The following is a 17,412-nucleotide window of genomic DNA, read 5'->3' as shown; positions in this document are numbered from 1 at the left end:
TTATTTCGTGGTGCCCCGACTCTAGTTAATTACATTTACATGATTAGCTCAATCAGGTCTAACACTCATTAGAGAAATTATTTTATAGAATATCACTTAATCCGGCATAGCCAAAGACACAACACTATATAGGGGATTAGGTGCTATTTGGCATTTACAGCTTGTGTATAACCTGGCCTCAAACCTCAGGCTACAGTATCAGAAAGATAGACTGATGACGAGAAGTTTAGTTTACATTCTGAAGGTCTACAAGGAAGTCTACGTTCTGAAGGAAGTCTACATTCCAAGCATGACAGCTGAGTCCTGTCAGGACTAGTCTTAGTTTTGGATCTTGATAGTTTGTTAGGCAGTCTGTGTAGTTACTACAAAGGTTTGTGACTGACAATCTTAATAGGCTAATCAATGTAATGCAGTCATTCTCTTTAGACGATCAGCTGTTCTGTTCTCTGTCTACAGTGCATTCAGATGCCTAGACTTTTCCCACATTTTATTACATTACAGCGTTAATCTAATTTTGATTGATTAAGTTTTTTCCCTCATCAATCTACACACAATACCCTATAATGACAAAGCAAAAACAGTATTTTTAGTTTTTTTTAATGTTCGCAAATTTATTAAAAATAAACATCACATTTACATAAATATTCAGACCCTTTACTCAGTACTTTGTTGAAGCACCTTTGGCAGTGATTACAGCATCAAGTCTTCTTGGGTATGACGCTACAAGCTTGGCACACCTGTATTTGGGGAGTTTTTCCCATTCTTCCCAAACGATTAGAGAAGTGGTTTATTCATCTCTGTTTTGGATAGATAACTCTGTTTTAGTGTTTTCCAATTCTCCCAGAAGTGGTTAACTTCTACAGGAACAGTGGTCCCCACTGCGGGACGGTTGAGCTAATGTGATTAGCACGTGGTTGTAAGTAACAAGAACATTTTCCAGGACATATCTGATATCGGCAGAAAGCTTAAATTCTTGTTATTATAACTGCACTGTACAATGAAAGAATACCATGCTATTGTTTGAGGAGAGTGCACAGTCATGAACTTGAAAATGTGTCAATCAACCAAGTAGGCACATTTAGGCAGACTGATACAGACTGATACATTTTGAACAGTAGTGCAATGGTTCATTGGATCGGTCTAAGACTTTGCAAACACACTGCTACCATCTAGTGGCCAACATTTAATTGCGCCTAACCTGGAATATTACATTTTGACATTTCTCTTGCATTTCAGAGAGGTGTTATATTCTCCTACATTACTTTCACATTTCCACAAACTTCAGTATTTCCTTTCAAATGGTATCAAGAATATGCATAGCCTTGCTTCAGGTCCTGAGCTACAGGCAGTTAGATTTGGGAATGTCATTTTAGGCATATTGAAAAAAAGGGTCCGATCCTTAAGAGACCAGGTCTTTTTTGCCGCCTTGAACTTTTTCTGCCTGTTCCCAAAAGCGTTTGGAGATTGGCGTGTAGGCTATTAAGTTACGGCCTTGAGCTTAGACTTACACACTAATGCCAGATGGCTTAAAATAATGAAAGAACTTAGCCTATACATATGAAGAATGATCCATTTATTTATAGATTTTGTCTCACTCACACAGCCACACACCATCTCTTTCTCTCTCAGATTAAAACGCATACACACACACCCTGCCCCCCTCTGCCGGCTGGCCTGGTGGAGATGCCTCTCCTCCCTAACCTGTCCAGCCAGAGGAACTGGTTTGTGTGCTGATGTGTAACTGACTGTCTGGACTGGAGCACTAGAGGTAGGATCTGACTGGAGCACTAGAGGTAGGATCTGACTGGAGCACTAGAGGTAGGATCTGACTGGAGCACAGAGCACTAGAGGTAGGATCTGACTGGAGCACAGAGCACTAGAGGTAGGATCTGACTGGAGCACAGAGCACTAGAGGTAGGATCTGACTGGAGCACAGAGCACTATTATATTGGCTGCTGTATTCAGCAAACAAGCGTGCTTCCCTCTTAGAATAGTCTATTGGTATAAGAAATGTAAAATAAATAATGTCTAGCAAGCTATTCTAGTCTAGCTTTTCCTGCATGGGACTCAAACCTAAGGATTTTTTTTTTTAATGAGGCCAGCGGAGCACAGGTGCGTAAATGCGTAAGTTAAAGAGGCTGGTGGATCCTCCTCGTTTTTAGAGGCCATCACTCTGTTTTCTCACGCAGTTGCATAGCCTATAGAAATGTTACCCAACATGAGCTCATGGGCTCTCGTGAAGTATTTGATTAGATTTTCCATGCCATTTGCGTTGTCAGTGATAGATTGCTATAGATTGCTGAGAACCAGGCAGTTAGAAAGTTGGGTAGGCTACTAATGACCATCGGCAGCATCAGAGCTTGGTGTAGTCTAATTACCGTGACCGAACGGCCACGTGGAATTTGATTGCCATGTGGCGGTAACAACCCTACACCTCACTACCTACTGCCTAACTACCTACCTACTTACCACCCTACCCACCTACAGTGCATTCAGAAAGTATTCAGACCCCTTCACTTTTTCCACATTTTGTTACGTTACAGCCTTATTCTAAAATTGATTAAATATATAACATTTACATTAGTATTCAGACACTTTGCTATGAGACTGGACAACTCCGGTGCATCCTGTTTCCATTGATCATCCTTGAACAGTTCCTCTGTGGAGATGGGAGAACCTTCCAGAAGGACAACCGTCTCTGCACCAATCAGGCCTTCATGGTAGACTGGCCAGACGGAAGCTACTCCTCAGTAAAAGGCAGATGAACTACCTACCCACCAATTACATACCGCCTATCTACCTACCCACCAATTACATACCACCTACCTACCAATTACCTACCCACCAATTACCTACTGCCTAACTACCTACTTACCACCCACCTACCAATCTACCTTTCTACCACCTACTTACCACCCAACTGCCTATCTAACTATCACAGGAGGTTGCTGAGGGGAGGACAGCTCATAATGCCTGGAACAGAGCAAATGGAATGGCATCAACCACATGGAAACCATGTTTGTATTTGGTACCGTTGCACAAATTCCTCTCCAGCCATTACCACTAGCCCGTCCTCCAAAATGAATGTGCCACCAACTTCCTGTGATACCTACGTAGGTATCACCCTACCTACTTTCCTTATACTTAACTACCGTCTACTTATCTAACACCCTACCTACCACCGACCTACCCTGGAGGTGTCTGCTTATGTAACAAGATGTAATAAAACATGGTACGCTATAGTGACACACAGGCCCTCTATTTGTCATTGTGCGTGTGTAGCTTCCCTCCAACAGGAAGGAGATAGGAAACAAAGAACCCACTTCCTGTTGAGCGGCCAACATTCCCCACAATGGAGCAGGAAGCGCCTGGCAACCACAGTGGAGTGTTGGAGGAGAGATAAAGCAGTCTCTTTCCATCTCCCCCTTCCCCTCTCCTCTCATCACCCCCTCTCTCTTCCTCTCTCTTTACCCCCTCTCTCTTTACCCCCTCTCCTCTCATCACCCCCTCGCTCTTCCTCTCTCTTTACCCCCTCTCTCTTTACCCCCTCTCCTCTCATCACCCCCTCTCTCTTCCTCTCATCACCCCCTCTCTCTTCCTCTCATCACCCCCTCTCTCTTCCTCTCATCACCCCCTCTCCTCTCATCACCCCCTTTCCTCTCATCACCCCCTCTCATCTCATCACCCCCTCTCTCTTCCACTCTCTCTTTACCCCCTCCCTCTTTCTCTTCCCCTCTCTTTTCACCCCCTCTCTCTTCACCCCCTCTCTTCACCCTCTCCTCTCCTCTCACCCTCTCCTCTCACCCTCTCCTCTCGCTTTCTGTCTCTTTTTCCATTCTATCGTTCGTGTCTCTCAGATCCGTGTGTGTGTTATTCCAACAGAACAATAGACCGTCTTTCCTCTCTTCCCTCCTTATTTATGGCCAGTTTGGGGCCTGCAGCTTGTCAGTAGTTAATTTATTTAAATGTATTCTATCAATGAAGCCAGTAATCAATCTTCCTTAGCCCATTCACTGCCTGTGTCAACCGTCCCAGGTGAAGCCCACTGCTGTCAACGTGGGTAACCTCTGCCTGGCCTTTGCCATGTCTCCAAGACAACGGGGAACTAGGGAGGAACTAGGCTTGTGTTCCAATGGTGCCCTATTGCCTATCTTTACCAGAGCTATAGGGGTTCTAGTCTACAGTATTATCTATAGTGCACTATGGGTCCTAGTCTACAGTATTATCTATAGTGCACTATGGGTCCTAGTCTACAGTATTATCTATAGTGCACTATGGGTCCTAGTCTACAGTATTGAACAGCGGTCAGGTTCCCTTTGCAATAGCCTACTGAACAGCGGTCGGGTTCCCTTTGCAATAGCCTACTGAACAGCGGTCAGGTTCCCTTTGTGGTAGCCTACTGAACAGCGGTCAGGTTCCCTTTGTGGTAGCCTACTGAACAGCGGTCAGGTTCCCTTTGTGGTAGCCTACTGAACAGCGGTCAGGTTCCCTTTGCAATAGCCTACTGAACAGCGGTCGGGTTCCCTTTGCAATAGCCTACTGAACAGCGGTCAGGTTCCCTTTGCAATAGCCTACTGAACAGCGGTCAGGTTCCCTTTGTGGTAGCCTACTGAACAGCGGTCAGGTTCCCTTTGCGGTAGCCTACTGAACAGCGGTCAGGTTCCCTTTGCAATAGCCTACTGAACAGCGGTCAGGTTCCCTTTGCAATAGCCTACTGAACAGCGGTCAGGTTCCCTTTGTGGTAGCCTACTGAACAGCGGTCGGGTTCCCTTTGTGGTAGCCTACTGAACAGCTGTCAGGTTCCCTTTGTGGTAGCCTACTGAACAGCTGTCAGGTTCCCTTTGTGGTAGCCTACTGAACAGCGGTCAGGTTCCCTTTGTGGTAGCCTACTGAACAGCGGTCGGGTTCCCTTTGTGGTAGCCTACTGAACAGCTGTCAGGTTCCCTTTGTGGTAGCCTACTGAACAGCTGTCAGGTTCCCTTTGTGGTAGCCTCCTGAACAGCGGTCAGGTTCCCTTTGTGGTAGCCTACTGAACAGCGGTCGGGTTCCCTTTGTAGTAGCCTACTAAACAGCGGTCAGGTTCCCTTTGTGGTAGCCTACTGAACAGCTGTCAGATTCCCTTTGTGGTAGCCTCCTGAACAGCGGTCAGGTTCCCTTTGTGGTAGCCTACTGAACAGCGGTCAGGTTCCCTTTGTGGTAGCCTACTGAACAGCGGTCAGGTTCCCTTTGTGGTAGCCTACTGAACAGCGGTCAGGTTCCCTTTGTGGTAGCCTACTGAACAGCGGTCAGGTTCCCTTTGTGGTAGCCTACTGAACAGCGGTCAGGTTCCCTTTGTGGTAGCCTACTGAACAGCGGTCAGGTTCCCTTTGTGGTAGCCTACTAAACAGCGGTCAGGTTCCCTTTGTGGTAGCCTACTGAACAGCGGTCAGGTTCCCTTTGTGGTAGCCTACTGAACAGCTGTCAGATTCCCTTTGCGGTCTGTGTCGATGCAATCATTTGTTTTTAGGTTTTCAAAATGATTTTGCTTTTAGTGTTGATTAGGAACCGTGTCTAAAGCGCCAATAAAAATGGCGAGCGTGCGGGGGAAAGAGAACCCAAATTCATTGGGGGTGGGAGGCCGAGAGTGGAGAGGAGGCCTGAAGCCAGCAGCACATGCTAGAAGTGTGTATTTTAATCAACACTGAACTCTCTCTCTGTCAGATGCACTGGGCTTACAGGAACAATACCTGTGTCAGAGAGCGAGAGAGGCAGAGGGAAACAGAGGCACAGGGAGGCCATCCGAGAGCCAGCCAGTCATCCCTCAGTCAGGCCCAGGGGAGTGATATTTTCGCTGGCCTCACAGCTTCAAAGACAACCTCTTTCTCTCAGTCCACCATTCCACAACCTTCAAAATAATAATCTAGATTTCTCAGCTCCAGCACTCTAAAGCCAGGTGCTAAAGCTGAAGATGTGTCATGTATTATCAGATGCATGTAAAGTGTCCCAAATAATTGCTGTATGGTAGCAGACAGTATTGGAACTGTTGTTTGTGAGTCATGTGAATGGCGCCAGCATGGAGAATATGGGAGGTCTCCTAACAGCAGAGGGTCTGTCTGCTAGTTATTTTAATTTCCACAACTATTTACTCAGGAAGGTATTTCTCCAGGAAACGCCTTGGAGCTGGCAGAGCAGTGTGAAAGCAGGAGAGGAGTCAAGGTGTGATGGAGAACTCTTATCATATCAGCCTCTCATTATATTACAGAGTTAGTACAGACCTATAAATGTACGTAATAGTACGTAATGCCTCTCCACAACTCTAGTCTAGGTTCTGCAAAGCCAGGTCTTTTCCATGGGTGAAAAAATTCTAACTTGACGCTGGTATGTAAGAACGTTTTTTGTTCTACAACATGGTTGTATATCTTTATACATCCACACAGGACCCCATGGTGTCACCAGTCCAGTCCCCCCACAGTCCTCTCTCAGCCCACGGGAACAACAGCTGGTGAGCGATCTATAATAAGGAAGTCTCGAAGTTCTGCTAACCTGAGTTAGAATTTATCTATGGTCTGTTTACCACCACAAACCAATGCTGGCGCCAAGACCGCACTCAACGAGCTGCGTAGGCCCCACTCAACGAGCTGCGTAGGCCCCACTCAACGAGCATCTGAGCGTCTAGAGGCAAGAAACTCTAGATCACCTTTACTCCACACAGAGACGCATACAAAGCTTTCTCTCACTCTCCATTTGGCACATCTGACTCTATCCTCCTGATTCCTGCTTACAATCAACTGAAACGGGAAGTACCAGTGACATACTCAATACGGAAGTGGTCTGATGAAGCGAATACTAAGATACAGGATGGTTTCGCTAGCACTGATTGGAATATGTTCCGGGATTCATCCGATGACATTGAGGAGTTTACCACCTCAGTCACCGGCTTCATTAATAAGTGCCTTGATGACATAGTCCCCACAGTGACTGTACATACATATCACGACCAGAAGCCATGGATTACAGGCAACATCCGCCCCAACTTAAGGCTAGAGCTGCCGCTTTCAAGGAGCGGGACACTAATCTGGATGCTTATAAGAAATCCCGCTATGCCCTCAGACGAATCATAAAACAGGTAAAGTGTCGATACAGGACTAAGATTAAATCTTACTTCACCGGCTCTGACGCACGTCGGATGTGGCAGGGCTTGCAAACTATTATAGATTATGAAGGGAAACCCAGCCGCGAGCTGTCCAGTGACGCCAGCCTACCAGACGAGCTAAATGCCTTTTATGCTCGCTTCGAAAAAAGCAACACTGAACCATGCATGAGAGCACCAGCTGTTCCGGACGACAACATACTCAGAGAGCTTTCGCTAACCAGCTAGCAAGTGTCTTCAGGGACATTTTTTTTAACCTCTCCCTGACCCAGTCTGTAATACCCACATGTTTCAAGTAGACCACCACAGTCCCTGTGCCCAAGAACTCCAAGGTAACCTGTCTAAATGACTATCGCCCGGTAGCACTCACATCTGCAGCCATGAAATGCTTTGAAAGGCTGGTCATGTTTCACATCAACACCATCATCCCAGACACCCTGGACACATTCCAATTAGCATACTGCCCCAACCAATCCACAGATGACGCAGTCTCTTGCACTCCATACTGCCCTTTCCCACCTGGACAAAAGGAACACTTATGCGAGAATACTGTTCATTGACTACAGTTCAGTTCAGCGTTCAACACCATAGTGCCATCCAAGCTCATCACTAAGCTTAGGACCCTGGGAATTAACACCTCCCTCTGCAATTGGATACCAGACTTTGTGACGTGCCGCCCCCAGGTGGTGAGGGTAGGCAACAACCCATCCGCCACGCTGACCCTTAACACCGGGTTCCCTCAGAGTGGGTGCTGTACTCCCTGTTAACCCACGACTGTGTCCGCACACAACTCCAACACCCTCATTAAGTTTGCTGATGACCTTGCGATGTTAGGCCTGATCACCGATGACAATGAGACAGCCTGTAGGGAAGAGGTCAGAGTCCTGGCAATGTGGTGCCAGGAAAACAACCTCTCCCTCAACGTGAGCAAGACAAAGGAGATGATCGTGGACTACAGGAAAAGGAGGGCCGAACAGGCAGGCTGTAGTGGAGTGGGTCGAGAGCTTCAAGTCCCTTGTTGTCCACATCACTAAGGATCTATCATGGTCCAAACACACTAACACAGTCGTGAAGAGGGCACAGCAATGCCTCTTCCCCCTCAGGAGGCTGAAAAGATTTGGCATGGGTCTCCAGATCCTCAAAGTTCTACAGCTGCACCATCGAGAGCATCTTGACTGCAACTGCTCCGCATCCGACCACAAGGCGCTACAGAGGGTAGTGCGTACGGCCCAGTATATCACTGGGGCCAAGCTACCACCATCCAGGACCTCTATACCAGGCGGTGTCAGAGGAAGGCCCTAAAAAATTTTAAAGACTCCAGCCACCCTAGTCATCAACGGCTTTCTCTATCGCACAGCAAGCAGTCCCAGAGTGCCAAGTCAAGGTCCAAAATGCTCCTGAACAGCTTTCTATCCCAAAGCCATAAGATCGCTGAACAGTTAATTAAACGGTTACCTGGAATTTCTTCTTTTCACCCCCTACCTACATGTACATAGTACTTCAGTCAATCACCAAACCAAACCTACATGTACATATCACCTCAATTAATCACCCCAGTGACCTCTTACCCCAGTACACTGACTCGGTACTGGGATTCCTTGTATATGGCCTGTATATGGCCTCATTACTTTTCATTTGATTGTTTTACTATTTAATTTTTACCTATTTGTTAATTTCCTTGTTAACTGCATTGCTGGGAAAGAGCTTGTCAGTCAGCATTTCACAGTAAAGTCCACTTGTTTTAGTCGGCGTTTGTAACATAACATTTAAATGCTTTTGCGGTCACGGCAGCATCACACTCACTCAGGTACAGGTTCATACAGGCATTAATCTTTCAAGGCAGGCTTCATCAGTCTCTTGGTCTCTCAGCTAGTCCTGCATTATCAGCATTCTGATGTCTTAAAGGAACAGAAAGATTTTCCAGGAAACAGCTGACTAGCGTCCCAGTTACCTTCGTGTGTGTCACTGGATTTAAAATAATATACCATTTAGCAGATGCTTTTATCCAAAGTGACTTAGTCATGCGTGAATGTTTGCTTTGGTTAAGGATTCATATTTTGTTTATAATAGAATGTCAATTTTCTGTATCTAGGCTAAATTACAGTTTGAGAGGAGTGGGTGAGGAGGTGGAGCAGGAAAATGATTAGCTTCTGGTCTCATTAAGAGAACAACACACCACCCAGGTGTGAGGCTCAGATGGGGTGTTTATGGGCTGAGGGGAGGAGGGGCCAATGCCATCCAGCCTCTCAATATAAAGCCCTCTCTGTAAATGTCAGTACGATGCCCTGCCTGAAATCTGCTCTTCCTTCACCTAGCCACCAAGCCCACAGTTGCCCCAGCCAGATGGATCTGTGAATGGGCTTGAGGAGAGGCTGGACCAGCAGTGTGGATAGGGACTGACAGTGACTAATAGAGGAGACATGTTGGGGAGATGAGAGAGGAGGGGAAGGGAGAGGGAGATCCCCAGGAAGGGGTAGTGAGGTGTGGCACTGACTGGAGAAACTGCATGCACCTCTGGGCCCTCTGTTGGTGGCTCTGACACATCACAGCATGTACCTCTGGTGCCCTCTGTTGGTGGCTCTGACACATCACAGCATCAGCTGGACTTGGTTCTCTGATTTTCAGTGTCATGTTAGGGCTAGGTAACCCATCAGCGGGACACTTGTCAACAACATCGGTTGAAACTGGAGGGTGTGTAATTCAAATAAATAATCATAATATTAAATACTATTAATATTAAATAACATGCAAGTATCTTATCGGTTAGTATCTTATCGTATCTTATCGGTTAAAAGCTTAAATTCTTGTTAATCTAACTCCATTGTCCGATTTACAATAGGCTTTACAGCGAAAGCATACCATGCGATTGTTTGAGGTGACGAAGCGTACTTAATGAGCTGTAACCGAAAAACCACTGGCATTTAGAAAGTTTGAGATGAGGGAGAAAGTGTGGTGGAACAAGTGTTGTTAGCATTAAGTATCTTGCTAGCTGGATCGAATTAACCTCGTTAGCTAGCCAGTGAAATGTTGAGCAACATTAGTCTACTTATCTGATCAAATAATTTAGTTTATGGTGTGTAAATTAGCTTGCTAATGAAGTCAGACAGCTAACGTTACAACATCAGATGAGCTAACATTAGTAACCTAACTAATTCGCTATAGTATTAAATGGTATACAAATCTTTCCCTTCCTCAAGTTATAACGTTTAGTTGCTTACTGGAGCCTGGCAATCTGTGTGAAATGTTAGCTAGTTAACTATCTTTTAACCTGTTAGTGATCCCTTCGCGCGACTATCCCTTTAGCGGGATCGATTTGACAACATCCAGTGAAATTGCATAGCGCCAAATTCAAACTACAGAAATATCAATTTTCACGAAAATATAAGTGTAATACATAAAAATAAAGCTGAACTTCTTGTTAATCCAGCCACCATGTAAGATTTCAAAAAGGCTTTACAGCGAAAGCAGACCATGCGATTTATCTAAGGACAGCGCCCCGCATACAAACGCATGAAAATAATTTTTCAACCAGGCAGGTGGCGAAACAAAAGTCAGAAATAATATATCATTAGCATACAAGTATTTTACACCATCTTGTTCTCGTTAATCTAGCAGCGAAAGTACCACAAACGATTGTTAGGTCACCACCAAGTCACAGAAAAACACAGCTGTCTTTCCATCAAAGAGAGGAGTCACAAAAAGCACAAATACAGATAAAATGAATCACTAACCTTTGATGATCTTCATCAGATGACACTCATAGGACTTCATGTTACACAATAAATGTATGTTTTGTTCGATAAAGTGCATATTTATATCAAACATCTAATTTTACATTGGCGACTTACGTTCAGTAGTTCTGAAACATGCAGTGATTTTGCAGAGCCACATCAATTTACAGAAATACTCATCATAAATGTTGACGAAAATACAAGTGTTATACATGGATTAGAGATATACTTCTCCTTAATGCAACCGCTGTGTCAGATTTCATTTTTTTTAACGGAAAAAGCAAACCATGCAATAATCTGAGTACAGCGTTCAGACAACAAAGCAGCAAAAAGACAGTCAGAAATAGTATTATACATATTCACTTACCTTTGATCTTCATCAGAATGCACTCGCAGGAATCCCAGTTCCACAATAAATGTTTTGATTTGTTTGATAAAGTTCATCATTTATGTCCAAATAGCTTCTTTTGTTAGGGCGTTTGGTAAACAAATCCAAACACGTGTGCAGGTCCAGCCGAACATTGGACGAAAAGTTACATTACAGGTCGTAGAAACATGTCAAACTATGTATAGAATCAATCTTTAGGATGTTTTTATCATAAATCTTCAATAGTATTTCATCCGGTGAATTCCTGTGTCTGTAGAAAAGCCATGGAATGAGCTAACTCTCTCGTGACCGCGCGTCACTGCGCGTCACGAGCCTGTGGCACTCTGCTTGGCTCAATCCCCTCTCATTCAGCCCCCCTTCATAGTAGAAGCCTCAAACAAAGTTCTAAAGACTGTTGACATATAGTGGAAGCCTCAGGAAGTGCAATATGACCCCATTTTACACTGTATATTGTAATGACAAAGAGTTGAAAAACTACAAACCTCAGTTTTCCCACTTCCTGGTTGGATTTTTCTCAGGTTTTCGCCTGCCATGAGTTCTGCTATACTCACAGACATCATTCAAACAGTTTTAGAAACTTCAGAGTGTTTTCTATCCAATACTACTAATAATATGCATATATTAGCATCTGGGACTGAGTAGCAGGCAGTTTACTCTGGGCACCTTATTCATCCAAGCTACTCAATACTGCCCCCCAGTCACCTGAAAGAGAGAAGTTATGCCAACCAAAGGGTGTCATGTTCTGTTTGGCACATTGTAGAACAGATGTCCACAGGCAGAAAGTGTACAATGTAATAATGTGCATTGTTGCCCAAAGATGTTGAACTTGTGTGAGTGATTTATAAAAACATTTACTCAGTGGAAGTTATTTTTGCACACACGGAGCCTCGTGCACTTGATCGATGTCACACACGGAGCCTCGTGCACTTGATCAATGTCACACACGGAGCCTCGTGCACTTGATCGATGTCACACACGGAGCCTCGTGCACTTGATCGATGTCACACATGGAGCCTCGTGCACTTGATCGATGTCACACACATAGCCTCGTGCACTTGATCGATGTCACACACGTAGCCTCGTGCACTTGATCGATGTCGCACACGTAGCCTCGTGCACTTGATCGATGTCACACACATAGCATCATGCACTTAATTGATGTCCACTATAGTGGCCACTATAATATAGCAACAATAGAATGCCTGTTTGTTTCATTCTATTTCTTATTTAAGATGTTTTTTCCCCAAGTGCAATATTTAGATGTATGGTCACAAGCGTTCTAAATGCTGTCATGGTAACTGTAATATTAGTGGATTGTTTTTTTTCTCAAGACTTGAGTGTCATTTGCAGTGAAGTCTAGGCAACAAATAACATTGGATTGCTTTCTTTACATGTTTTAGCTGAGAGTTCGGTTCACATTAACCACTTGTTATTTTACACACAGAGACTGATCATGTAGATGATATTCTGTTGTTTAATTAAAACCTGCATTTCCCCCTGCAGGGATTTATTACATGTTTCAGTGCAGAAAAGTGTCTCCATTTTGGTCCCTCAGCAGTTAGCATCCCTGAACACATTTATAGGCTCAGTGCACTCTGGATGGGAGGGTGTTTGTGAGAATAAAGCCAAAGGACTCGAGGGAGTTTTTGTGTTCTAAGTTAGGAAGCAGGATTTGTTAGGCTACAGAGTTTAGAGTATTATACTGCTGTGTCCCAGATCAGGACAGACCAGACGGACGTTGGTCTCTGGATATCACAACACAGTCATTGTCCTTGTCCCAGAGATGTTCATTTTGGGAGGGTGGAGGGGGGTGGCATCCCATGGCCTCTTGGTGCTCTGTGGTGCCATGGCTAGAGGCTGGCACTGAGGTTGGATTGGGTGTTTTTTGTGGCAGTGGCGCAAACAGGCAATCACACACTGTACACACCACGTCAAGACCACACATCGTATCTGATGGCCATTTGGGCCAGTGACTCACTACCGTCTCCTCTCTCTCTCTGTCTCTCCAGGGGACATCACACAGAAGGGATATGAGAAGAAGAGAGCCAAGCTGCTGGCCCCCTACATCCCTCAGATACAAGGTAAGATGCCTCACCTGGTAGAACGGCAAGCTGCTGCCTCCTCCACCCCTCAGATCAAATCAACTTTTATTTGTCACATGCGTTGAATACAACAGGGAGACCTTACAGTGAAATGCTTACTTACAGGCTCTAACCAATAGTGCAAAAAATGTGCTAGGTGAACAATGGGTAAGTAAAGAAATAAAACAATAGTAAAAAGACAGGCTATATACAGTAGCGAGGCTACAGACAGACACCGGCTAGTCAGGCTGATTGAGGTAGCATGTACATGTAGATATGGTTAACCTTTCTAGCGGAACCCCTCGACAACATTCCACTGAAAAGGCAGCATGCGAAATTCAAAAATATTTTTTTGAAATATCTAACTTTCACGCATTAACAAGTCCAATACAGCAAATGAAAATGAAACATCTTGTTAATCTACCCATCGTGTCCGATTTCAAAAATGCATTACAGCGAAAACACAACATATGATTATGTTAGGTCATAGCCAAGTCAAAAAAAACTGCCATTTTTCCAGCCAAAGATAGGAGTCACAAAAAACAGAAATATAGATTAAATTAATCACTAACTGTTGATGATCTTCATCAGATGACACTCCTAGGACATCATGTGACACAATACATGTATGTTTTGTTCGATAATGTGTATATTTATATCCAAAAATCTCAGTTTACATTGGCGCGTTAAGTGCAGTAATGTTTTGATTCCAAAAAAACTAGTGATTTTGCAGAAATACTGATAAACATTGATAAAAGATACAATTGTTATTCACAGAATTAAAGGTATACTTCTCCTTAACGCTGTGTCAGATTTAAAAAAAGAGACTTTACGGAAAAAGCATAATCTGAGAACGGTGCTCAGAGTCTAATCCAGCTAGTGAAATATCTGCCATTTTGGAGTCAACAGAAGTTGAAATAACACTAAATATTCACTTACCTTTGATCTTCATCAGAAGGCACTCCCAGGAATCCCAGTTTGACAATAAATGACTGATTTGTTCCATAAAGTCCATCATTTATGTCCAAATAGCCAGTTGTTGTTCGCGTGTTCAGCCCAGTAATTCATCTTCATGAGGCGCAAGCACTTCGTCCAGACAAAAAGTCAGTTCCGTTACAGGTCGTAGAAACGTATGAAATGATGTATGGAATCAATCTTTAGGATGTTTTTAACATAAATCATCAATAAGCTTCCAACCAGAGAATTCCTATGTCTGTAGAAAAGCCATGGAACGAGAGGTAACTCTGTCAGGAGCGCGCATCATGAGACCAAGGCACTCTGCCAGTCCACTGACTCAATCAGGTCTCTTGAGCCCCTCCTTTATAGTAGAATCCTCATTCAAGTTTCTAAAGACGGTTGACATCTAGTGGAAGCCGTAGGAAGTGCAACTTTATCCGTATCCCACTGTGTATTCGGTAGCTTTGAAAAACTACAAACCTCAGATTTCCCACTTCCTGGTTGGATTTTTCTCACAGACATCATTCAAACCGTTTTATATCCAATAGTAATAATAATATGTATATATTAGCATCTGGGACAGAGTAGGAGGCAGTTCACTCTGGGCATGCTACTCATCCAAAAGTGAATTGACGCTTTGCCTGTTTGATGGTTTGTTGCAGGGCATAGCAGGATTTCTTGTAAGCCTCTGGGTTAGAGTCCTGCACCTTGAAAGCCACAGCGCTACCCTTTAGCTCAGTGCGAATGTTGCCTGTAATCCATTGCTTCTGGTTGGGGTATGTACGTACAGATACAAGGTAAGATGCCTCACCTGGTAGAAAGGCAAGCTGCTGGTCTCCTACACCCCTCAGATACAAGGTTAGATGCCTCACCTGGCCTCCACCCCTCAGATACAAGATTAGATGCCTCACCTGGCCTCCTCCACCCCTAAGATACAAGGTTAGATGCTTCACCTGGCCTCCTACACCCCTCAGATACAAGGTTAGATGTCTCATCTGGCAGAGGACATTATCATGATATCTACTCCTTTCCTTTCGGATATGTCCTTGACTCTAGTGCTGTATGTATAGCTCATACTGTTGTCACTATCATCACAATACTCTGTACCGTCACCATACTCTGTATCGTCACAATAGGGTCTAGGGCAGGGCTGCAGGGTCTAGGGCAGGGCTGCAGGGTCTAGGGCAGGGCTGCAGGGTCTAGGGCAGGGCTGCAGGGTCTAGGGCAGGGCTGCAGGGTCTAGGGCAGGGCTGCAGGGTCTAGGGTAGAGCTACATGGGGTAGGGCTACAGGGTCTAGGGTAGTGTTTGGTGCGTGTATTGTCACATTTGCTACTTGAGTTGTCTTGCTCCCTCGTCTTACCACACCAAGCCCTGTATTTTCTTAGAAAGTTTTGTCTAAAATAAATCAGGTTAGCCGCTAATGCTATTTGCTTGTTAGCGAAATGTAATCTAAGTCAGAACAAACGTAGCTTTCTAATCCAGCCTGATACCAGGTGTAGGCCCAGATCAGCATGTTGTTTGTGCGCAACGGTATCTTCTAAAACAGAGAGGAAATAGGCTAAGCTTGAATATGTTATTATGTAACATCCAATTAGTGAATTTGTTGTCATGTCAAACTACAATGTAGTCAGTGTTTTATTTCCCTGAAACACCAGGGTCATGAACTACTCATAAATCATATTTAAAACTTGCATTATTCAAAACATAAAATACTGTCATATTGTCAAATGTCAAACACATGGTATAATTTGACATATTGCCCAGCCCTCTATCTATAGATGGCGAACAGGATCCAGACGTTGTCTCAGGGTTAGAGGTGAATGTGTCTCATCGTGTGTTACTGTGTGTCTAGGTGTAGAACCATCTCTGCAGAAGGAGAACAGGATCCAGATGTCTCAGGCTGCTCCACCAGGATCCAAACACAACAAGTCTCGGGCCACCAACACGCGGGATGAACGCTTCAGATCTGGTAAGAGGACAATCCTACAGGATCAGATGGACTGGGGGGGTTGAAGGCTTCAGATCTGGTAAGAGGACAATCCTACAGGATCAGATGGACTGGGGGGGTTGAAGGCTTCAGATCTGGTAAGAGGACAATCCTACAGGATCAGATGGACTGGGGGGGTTGAAGGCTTCAGATCTGGTAATAGGACAATCCTACAGGATCAGATGGACTGGGGGGGTTGAAGGCTTCATATCTGGTAAGAGGACAATCCTACACGATCAGATGGACTGGGGGGGGGGGGGGGGGTTGAAGGCTTCAGGTCTGGTAAGAGGACAATCCTACAGGATATCAGATGGACTGGGGGGGGTTGTCTATGACTGGGGTGGCTGGAGTCTTTGACAATTTTTAGGGCCTTCCTCTGACACCCCCTGGTATAGAGGTCCTGGATTGCAGGAAGCTTGGCCCCAGTGTTGTACTGGGCAGTACTCACTATCCTCTGTAGTACCTTGCAGTCGGAGGCTGAACAGTTGCCATACCAGGCAGTGAAGCAACCAGTCAGGATGATCTTGATGGTGCAGCTGTAGAACCTTTTGAGGATCTGAGAACCCATGCCAAATCCTTTGTCTCCTGCGAGGGAATAGGTTTTGTCATGCCCTCTTCACGACTACCTTGGTGTGCTTGGACCATGTTAGTTTGTTGGTGATGTGGACGCCAAGGATCTTGAAGCTCTCAACCTGCTCCTCTATGAGAATGGCGGCGTGCTCTATCTTTATCCTGTAGTCCACAATCATCTCCTTTGTGTTGATCACGTTGAGGGAGAAGTTGTTGTCCTGGCACCACACGACCAGGTCTCTGGCCTCCTCCCTACAGGCTGTCTCATCGTTGTCTGTGATCAGGCCTAACACTGTTGTCATCTGCAAACTTGATGATATTGTTGGAGTCGTGCCTGGCCATGCAGTCATGAGTGAACAGGGAGTACAGGAGGGGACTGAGCACGCACCCCAGAGGTGCCACCTTGTGGAGTATCAGCGTGGCCCATCAGGAAGTCCAGGATCCAGTTTTAGAGGGAGGTGTTTAGTCCCAGGGTCCTTAGCTTATTGATGAGCTGTGAAGGTACTATGGTGTTGAATGCTGAGCTGTAGTCAATTAATAGCATTCAGATCTGGTAAGAGGAGGACAA

The 17,412-nt window shown here is 44.9% G+C and overlaps 1 protein-coding gene across 4 annotated transcripts in view; it reads left to right on the top strand.

Annotated features, from left to right (window-relative positions):
- Positions 1-17,412, top strand: part of LOC139381021 (disco-interacting protein 2 homolog A) — a 207,914-nt gene that overhangs the window by 34,790 nt on the left and 155,712 nt on the right. For 3 of the 4 annotated variants that reach the window (XM_071124256.1, XM_071124254.1, XM_071124253.1), the window contains exons 2-3: positions 13,258-13,329; positions 16,140-16,256. In XM_071124256.1, the coding sequence (XP_070980357.1) occupies positions 13,258-13,329; positions 16,140-16,256 (189 nt within the window). Of the gene's footprint in view, positions 1-13,257; positions 13,330-15,215; positions 15,268-16,139; positions 16,257-17,412 lie in introns of those variants that run through there. The other variant, XM_071124255.1, reaches the window with a different exon arrangement.

The sequence above is a fragment of the Oncorhynchus clarkii genome, chromosome 22 (assembly GCF_045791955.1).
Source record: "Oncorhynchus clarkii lewisi isolate Uvic-CL-2024 chromosome 22, UVic_Ocla_1.0, whole genome shotgun sequence".
In the NCBI taxonomy this organism is placed as follows: Eukaryota; Metazoa; Chordata; class Actinopteri; order Salmoniformes; family Salmonidae; genus Oncorhynchus; species Oncorhynchus clarkii.
The sequence above is the reverse complement of the archived record's forward strand: the minus strand, read 5'-3'. Positions and strand labels throughout refer to the sequence as shown.